The sequence below is a fragment of the Vitis riparia genome, chromosome 6, assembly GCF_004353265.1.
Source record: "Vitis riparia cultivar Riparia Gloire de Montpellier isolate 1030 chromosome 6, EGFV_Vit.rip_1.0, whole genome shotgun sequence".
Taxonomy (NCBI): Eukaryota; Viridiplantae; Streptophyta; class Magnoliopsida; order Vitales; family Vitaceae; genus Vitis; species Vitis riparia.
Window position 1 is genome coordinate 20,823,216 of NC_048436.1, and position 8,805 is coordinate 20,832,020.

Here is an 8,805-nt window from a genome sequence, read left to right on the forward strand (position 1 = left end):
TAAAATAAAGGAAATTGTATTTGAATTAATAAGAATAAATATAAGAAATGAATAATAAATTTATTAAATTATTATAAGACTTGATTTCAGAGCAAACTTAAATATTGATAAGAATAAACATAAAAATAAATGAATAATTTATTAATTTATTTTAAGACTTGATGTTAATTTTGATATAGATGGTATATTATTAAATTACAATTTTCAATATCGTTTCTTTTAAAAGCAATGAAATTCAAATTTATAAAACATTTGATATGTTATTTTTATACAAATAAATAATGTAATTTACATGATATCTTCTCTCTAAGAAAATAAATATGATTTTATCTATTAGTATAATCATTTAATAAATATACCATCTCTTAAGAGTCACAATGCCTTCTTCCATAACTCCCACCTTAATCAAACGAGCTAGTTCAGCCAATATGCAGAGTCAAGTTCAGAAGAAAGGATTTTTCAAGTGGTTGAACTTACTAGAAAAAGGAAAATTATTGTATTATTGGACTAGTACTAAAAATTTTTAATCTTGGATATTAAAATACACTGTATAAGATTCATCTCTCAGACCCAGTAATGGTGTCAGAAGAAAATTCCTCTTCATCCCTTTTGCTACGAAACTGATAGGATGATACTGACTGATACCCTCTTTCAGTATAAAACTGGTTGCTTTATTAAAATCTTCATCAGATGACCCAGACTCGGATAAGGACTTGAGCTTAATGCTTGTACCTGAATTATAATCGATACCACTGTACACATAGCAATCCTTCTGGCTTTCCGACTCCAAAGAAACCGTTCCATCCTTTCCATCCAATCCTGCAACCAAATGGAACAAAGAGCCCTTACCAGCCGCAGAATCCGCAATTCCAAGGTTTTTATTTGTTCCTTGTTGCACTACCACCATTCCCGGCAAGTCAATTGGTTCTAGCATCACTGATTTGCCAATAGCATCTTTTGGTGATAAAACTTTCAGAGAAGATACATCTTTTAGGACGAGTCTGAAAGTCGCGTGTAGAGAGGCATCCGTGCCCTCTTCTGGAAACTTCTCCATTGTTATCGACTGGTTAGAGTTGGAGAAGACAAAACTTGAGTTCCCAGATTCTTGGGACAGAGAAACCAAGCGAGAATTTTCAGAGGCGGGAATTGGAGTTATCCAGTCCGAAAGGGAGGTAGCTGAACCAGTTTTGATGTCCCAGTCATCACTAGTTAAACCAGCAAGAAGGTACGGGCCGTATAGTATAGCCTGAATAGAAGCATACTTAGGTCGATCATCTGAATTTCATTCAATAGGATTTGTGAGTTATAAATATGCATAAAAATTCATTTGCATTTTATTAGAAATCTAGACTGATATGGAAGATTTAATGTGGATCAGCATAGGAGATTGTCCCAGGATGTTACCTTTAATAGCCTCTGTTCTTAGTCTAATGGGCAGCTGAAGGGTCAATTTATCACCAGGGCTCCAGTTTCTTGTCAATGATAGGTAACTACCTGCATCAAGAAATCTCATGATTTACTCAAAAAATACATAACCAAATTGAAAAAAAGATCAATATGGTACAAAGAACGAATATGCTAAACAATGTATCAATTTAAAGAAAAAGGAATAGAAATGATGGTAGTTCAAGTTCACACTTGGAGCTGGTACGGGCAGATCCTGAGCATTAATTGAGGCTTTGGCACCACTTGAAGAAGCCCAAACTGGTATCCGCAAATTTATGGTAGATGATTGGCCTGCCCCCTGCATCGCAGATGTGCAGCCAAAACCAGTCACATAACACGATTTCGTACATAACATTCCATTTGGCTGTAAAAGAAGAACGGTTTTACTCTAATCTTTTATCAGTTTGCATGTTCCTTGTCTTAGTATGTGATGAGATTAAGAGATGCAAGAACCAATTACTTCAAAAAAAAAAAAAATGATTATATCAACTGCTATGTTGCTCATACATAAAATTAATGTCTGTGTAGCTCATAAGATATATTAGTTGCTATATAATACCTCCTTTGGAGTAAATGTCAATGTGGTTCGAAGGTAAGGATCCCATGAAACAACAGGATCTACTTTTTGATTCAGCACAATCTGTCCAGATTTCCAGTCAAGTGAGCTTGATATGTATTGGATGATGTAAAGTCCAGGAGTTTTTCCCTCTTCTTCAAAGTATATGGAATCTCCTAACTTTGAGAATGATTCAATTCCTACAGGATTAGCAAGAAGAAACTATAAGATTATGAAACCCTGAAAAGAAATAACATCAGAGACCATAAGCCAACAGAGATAACATGCAGAGAATATCAGGCTGACTGAATTCATTTAGAATCAAAAGGAAATTGAGAAAATCCTCATATTTGAGAACATAATATATATTTAAGTCCAGACCTGTCCCATAGCAGCACCAGAAAGAGTCATTCTTCGTCCCCCATCCATGATAGCTTCGGGCCTTGGAATCTCCACGACCTAGAGGGAGCATGTAAATCATTACTCCAGGTTCTGTTCCTCTTTGGATGCTCAAAACACCATTTGTCAGGGCACGCTCATAATAATCTGCATATACCACTTCTTTGGTCCATCTAAAGAGGTGGCGCGAAACCTACAAAATCAAATGTCAGTTTGTCCTTGAAAATGAAGAGAAGACTTTTACGGTGATATAAATAAAAATCACGCCTTGAGCTACACGTTCATAAGAAAAACAAATAAATAAATCATGGTAAATATCTACTGAAACTGAACTTGAAATTGGGCTTCAACATCGTGATTTCTCAAGTTCTGAAAAGATTTTTAGTTATCGTGAGAAGTCATCTTAGAAAAGCCAAATGTAGAAGGATAAGCCCACTTCAACGCATTTATCCGTGCATTGAATCCAAAAATAATCTTCCACGAAACAATCAAAACTGTGTCTACATGCCCTTCCTAAAGCATTTAAGAATATTCACCTTTAGCATGTTATAAGTTGTGCATGATTCTTCGTTCTCCCGCTGAAGTGTGCTTGCCAACCTCTTTGGATCTGACCTACTCGTAAGATCAATCAGAATGATCAAAACCACGCAGGATCATATGAGTGTGAAGGAAAACCAACAATTACTTAGACAAACACACGACAATTTTCCACATTATTTTTATTTACTTCTCAATCAAATTACAGATTAGTATTAATACCAGAACTCTCCAACTGATGTCCCTCCGGTTGCATAGCTATGAGAGGAGTTAACAATGTCCATGAAGAATGTCCCTATTGCCTGGCACACAATTGTAGAACAAATAGAATTTCAACTTTTTTTTTCTTTGATGAATTACACATTCAAATTTTCAAACAGAAGTTTACAATTAATTAATCAAAACTTAGAACTTGAAAATCGAAAAGTGAAGCCTATGCCATTACTTATTCTAAAGGAATCAGACAAGGTGGCAAGTTAACAACAACAAAATAGAATTCTCAACAAAAGGTCTAACTACTGTTTTACCATTGAGTATAAACTCAATACCACAGAAACCGGAGAGGAATCACATAATTATTAGGCACACACATTAGCAGTTTAGAACACGTTTGATTCTGTTCAGCATATTTGAAATGATCCATAATTTATTTACAGCAACTCACCTTGTAAAGTGGATCACCAGTGACTTCATACCGCATTTGGGATCCAATAACAACTGGGATATGTGTATTGGCATGAAAACCAGATATGCTATCAGCCTACAAGCAAAAATAAAAATATTTTGTGATGTAATGCTGAAATGGAAGGAAGCTAAAAAAACAAGAAAAAATATTTCAAATGTGGATATACTATGACCATATCTTGATTTGTGGTTAAAATTCAATAACTGCAAAAATGAATCAGCCAATCAATTCATAAACCCTGTTTCAAGATGATCTAGAACATGTTAATGAATTTTATTATTATTTTTTTAAAAAAAAAAAAAAAAAAGTATTAGCTACAAAACATGTGAGAACAGCAACAGAGCTTCACGTACAGTTTACTTACCCTACACATTAGGACATTTCTCAATTAGATTTGTTGGAAAAAAAGGTGATAAATAGTGAGCTATCTTAACTGAACAAAATTCAATCCATCAGCTTTGGCTCTCTGTTTTGGCGTTGCCTACAACTTCAAAATTTAACAATTTTACGCTACACCATCAATTCTAGGAGCAGAAAAACAGAGCTTTTCGTGAGGTTAATTTTTAAAACACAACTAAACCTTTCTTCCAGCATGAATTCCAACTCTCCTTATTGAGCCTTTTGATGGGCTCCAACTGTAGTCAGGATTCCCATTCCTGAGGCCAGTTGGGTAGTGAAACTTAAAACAATAAAAATAAGGAGACACATGCCCTTTCTAATCCTTGACCATTGAATGACAGAACATGATCTATGACATTCTGATTTGGAAGCTCTATACTAGGTTAAATTAACAAAAAGCAAGGAGTCACAAAGAACAAATTATCTATATAGATTGCCCCTGCCCAGCACAACACACAATAGACTCACTAAGGTCTATTGCTTGCCTGATAGACTCATCTTCTTCTTGAACATATTATAGTGAAACCTCTAGTATTCCCCCTCAATCCTAAAACAGTACCACAGACTAGTGTATTTTTGCAAGAAAAGAATGCCATCAATCTATATTCTTGAAAATCATAAACTTATTAACTGTGAAGTCCAGCTGAGACAAACTACATTCCATCAAAAGAAATTAAAAAATCATCTCTACTCGAGTAAACTACTACTTATAATAAACCAGCAATTTTTCTTGGTCAGGAAAACATCCTCTGTTAATTATTGATTAAAATGACCCACCATTGTTACCTTCCATGGTTATATGCACAATCAATATGCTACTGATAAACCGAAATTAAACATGTTGCCAAATATACATGACTGATTAACTGTACTGATTACTTTCGGCTAGAGCATTCGCTTTAAAAAACATATCTTTCATGTAAATATCTAGACATATTATCATATAAAATAGAGGCATCTTTTGGTTTCTCTTTTATCTCTTAAAATTTTCAACTCAAATACCTAACATAGTCATATCATAAAAATATATGCAATAAAAGAAATAGACAGGATGAAGTAGAATAACTTACAAGATATAAATGAAAATCCTAGAATTTCTTCTGTCAACTCTCCCATATCCCCCTTGAGCATCCACACATATTGCATGTGGAAACATCTCTAGTTTACTAAAAATGATCTCCATTTTCTTTTCTTGTACTTTTTCTTATCTTGAATATTCAGGCATAATTATTCTGACAAACAGATTATTTAGAAAATCTATTACAGGAGCTTATGCACCTTGATAGACCTAAAACAGTACACATCATAATACATCTTGATTCCCAAAAGGAAGAAATGAAAAGTAAAATTACCTGTACTGCAAGCAAACCTAGGAAGCATGGTTTGTCAAAAAGGTGAGCCAACACCAAATGTTTCTGATCTCCCTGCACATAGTGACACAAAAGAAGCTCATGCAAAACCCAAAAATCAATAAAATTTGGCAGATATAACCATATGCTACAGGGATTTAGTAAATCAACACCTGATCATTTACAATTTAATTACTAGAACGATATCAGACATGAATTGCATACCGTTATGCTGTATAATCTGTAAAGAACATCATTCATGCCACCAGTTTCTTCATTAAGAGACAACCAGTGTCTTTCAAGACTGTACATCGTTATCACATTTTGTACACGCTTGTAGAAGTGCTCAACCATCCATGTCATCATTTTTAAAGCTTGGGAGTTACCAGCAAATGTATATTGATCTAAAAGACCTGCCAAGATCTGTCAAAAATACAAGACCGGAGATTGATGATACTACTTATATTCTGAAACTATGAATTGATTGCATTTACAAAAAAACACTTCAAAAGTAGAGTAACCTTGTGTATGGTGTAATAAGGAGCCCAGACCGGCTTTATAGCTTCAAAACGGTCAAACAGCTCTGATGGGAAAGCAGATAGGTATCCCGTACCCATTTTTTCTTGACAGGTAGCAAGAGCAGAAACCACTGCAGACATTTTCTCTTTGAGAGTATCATTGTGAGTGCTGGCCCACATTTGCGCTGATGCACTCATGTAGTGACCTTCAAGATGAGAAAAGCAACTTATTAGCCAAAAAAATATCTGGACTAAAATTCCATTACCTAGAAATGCCGATGAAGGTGATACAACTGCTCCAAGGTTTAGGACCAAAAAGCAAATGAAGACTCGATTATTGCTGACCCAGTCCCAGAAAAGGAAATTAAAAGAAAAAGGATTGACCGTTTTCAACTGAAGGACTACTTAAGTTTTAGAGTAAAGGATATGAATCTAAGTTTCAAGATGAATGGACTTTGGGGAAGTAAGTCACGCACAGAAGCCACAGATGTAAGATCAGCAATGACACTTGAAGTCTGAGGAGACATTTCCATGGTAACATAAACTTGGAAATTCATATAAGGTGACCCATATGTGGGACAAAAATCACTACCACCAGAGCTCAAAGGAAAGCTCTATGCCAATGGTAGCTCCATGCAAGACCAATATATAAAGGATGGGGAAACAAAAAAATAATCATTCCAATGGGAAGGGGTGTAGTGGGGTTCTTAATTTAAAAACCAGCATTATATAATATTTCAAATAAGCACACAACATACAAATATTCCAAACCAAAAATATTAAAGATTAGAATTGAAAATTTGGATGCTTGGAAGCAGAAATAGTAAAGATTTGATATTAAGTATCATCTCACCCCTAATAAAGAAAAGAATATGAATAATTTTTGCTGAAAATGCATGTTAAAACAAATATGAAAGAAGAAAATACAATATCATGTATTGTACATCCATTTATTCCCCTGCAACTCAAGCAGCTAAAAACCATTTCTCATAAACTAAAAAGGTGGCAATCAGCAGAGATAACTATACTGTTAAAACTTCCAAAAAAAATCAAGTAGAAAGCATAAGTTATTTTACCAAAGAACTTTTTTTTTTTTCCCGAAAAAGGAAGGTAAAGTAAAATGGGCAGCGGCGATAGTATGGTGTTTGAGTAATCATATTTTCTCATTTCTTCTTGGGCATATTGCATCTTTGATTCCAATTCCATCAGCATTCCAGCGAAACTAATAAGTTTTGCATCTAGGAAACAAAAAATCCTACAAAATCCCACTCTTGCTACTGATAATCTAACAGTATCACACTCTGTTTAGAATTAAAACCAGTAAGGACATAAAGATTGCAACAGAAGTATTAAACCCATAATAGAACAGGACTAACAAGTAACAAACAAAACTGACCTACAAAATGACCCCGAAGTTCAACATTAGGGGCCTCCCAACCTCCATAGGGCAATCCAGGAGTCGACAAACCCGCTGTTTTCCGGAAACTCCACACAAGTCTATCCACATCCAATATCAATAAATAATCCAAATTGGTCTGCTGAGCCCTCCCATGTAAAGAATCAGAATCCAATCTCACATCATGTAAAGGCATTTCCTTGAGGAAATTTGAATCTGACCCATCATAATTCTTCATGTTTCGATACATCATAGCCCAACTGAACTCATCTTCTTCCCTTAAAAGCTTCCTGGGAAGCAAATTCGACCAAGCCGAATCATCTGTATGGATCAAATGATAATGTTGAAACATCTCTGCCTTCCATGATTCATTGTTGGAAGCCAAGAGCTCATATCGAAAAGAGTGTGATGAGAGCTGAGTAGGAACGTTAGTACACTCCTTCCCCAAAACACACCCACATAACACAAACGCAAAAACAACAATCAAGACTTCACTCAACACAAAAACCTTCATCTTTTCCAATAAAAAACACACAGAACCTCCCCAAATTTCAACAAAAATGAGAGAAACAGAGATTTTAAGTTCAAATTCTGATAAGAAGATTCAACAATTGACCAACAATTGATTTAACACAATCCCCATCTTTTTTCCAATCGAAATCACACAGAAAACCTTCCAAATTCCACCGACATTATGAGAGAAAAGAAGAATCTTAAGTTTCAAACTCAGGCTGTTTAGCTAAGAAGAATGAAGAAGTGCTTGAACTTTTAAGCAAGAGGCAAAATATATAGCAATGAGAACCCAATAATTCACTGATTTCTCCCCAAAAAGACGCACAAACAGATGGAGAAAGATCCAAAGAAACGAAAAAGTATGAAAGGCATGTGAGTGTAGAGTATAATATACACAAGCAAAGCACCGAGTCCAAAACTTTCAAGCAAGAATTAGCAAGTCCCGTGAAAACTAAGAATAATTGTTCTGGTGTAAAGTAAAATCATCCAAAAGAGAATTGACCCATTTGAATACATAAAATATTTTTTGGGGTCTGTATTATGCTAAGGAGATTCACGGATTGGGTGTCGTTTTGTTGGGTTTGACTGAGAGGTGACAATGAAAGCTGTGAAAATTTCAGAGAAAAATTTTGTTTTTTTTCTTTTACGGCACTGAGAAGGGGTTTTGGGCAAATGGGTAATGGGAAATTTGAGAGACTTCTCCATCTTCTTCTTGAATGGAGGTAGCCGCGAATGGCGATTGTTAGTGTTTCTGTCACAGCTGAAGTGCTCTCGTGACGAATATTTCTTTCTAAAATATTTGAATAATAAATATTTAAAATATTATCCTTTCCATTATCACAATTATATTTATATTAATTGTGGAATTTTCCCGCCACCGTAGAATTTTCCTTATATTAATAGTTATCAAAATCATATTCTCTTGTCTCAAAATTATTTTTTTTTTTACAAAAAAAAAGTGATTTAGATTTGAAAATAATTAATATAAAATTTTTAATTATTGAAGA

At 34.6% G+C, this 8,805-nt stretch overlaps 1 protein-coding gene across 2 annotated transcripts; it reads right to left on the reverse strand.

The window, feature by feature from the left end:
- Positions 1–365: 365 nt before the first annotated feature.
- On the reverse strand, positions 366–8,460 carry LOC117916455. Of its 2 annotated transcripts, XM_034832509.1 has the most exons (13): positions 7,286–8,460; positions 5,893–6,095; positions 5,597–5,794; positions 5,375–5,446; positions 3,603–3,698; positions 3,161–3,240; positions 2,938–3,013; positions 2,384–2,594; positions 2,006–2,202; positions 1,639–1,744; positions 1,405–1,494; positions 491–1,275; positions 366–453 (listed from the first exon to the last, which is right to left on the reverse strand). In XM_034832509.1, the coding sequence occupies exons 1-12, from the start codon at positions 7,797–7,799 to the stop codon at positions 524–526; spliced, it is 2,595 nt and encodes an 864-aa protein (XP_034688400.1). In that variant the 5' UTR covers positions 7,800–8,460; the 3' UTR covers positions 366–453; positions 491–523. The 2 variants fall into 2 exon arrangements, with proteins under 2 accessions (XP_034688400.1, XP_034688399.1); XM_034832508.1 differs by having other exon boundaries at positions 366–1,275.
- Between the last annotated feature and the right edge of the window lie 345 nt (positions 8,461–8,805).

Bases quoted from the DNA above. Each gene is read 5' to 3' on its own strand.
- LOC117916455 (XM_034832509.1), bottom strand. From the start codon at position 7,799: ATGAAGGTTTTTGTGTTGAGTGAAGTCTTGATTGTTGTTTTTGCGTTT. The intron at 3,241-3,602 runs GTGAGTTGCTGT...ATTGTGTGCCAG, and splicing joins CTGGTGATCCACTTTACAAG to GCAATAGGGACATTCTTCAT. The intron at 1,495-1,638 runs GTGTGAACTTGA...TTCTTGATGCAG, and splicing joins TCTGCCCGTACCAGCTCCAA to GTAGTTACCTATCATTGACA.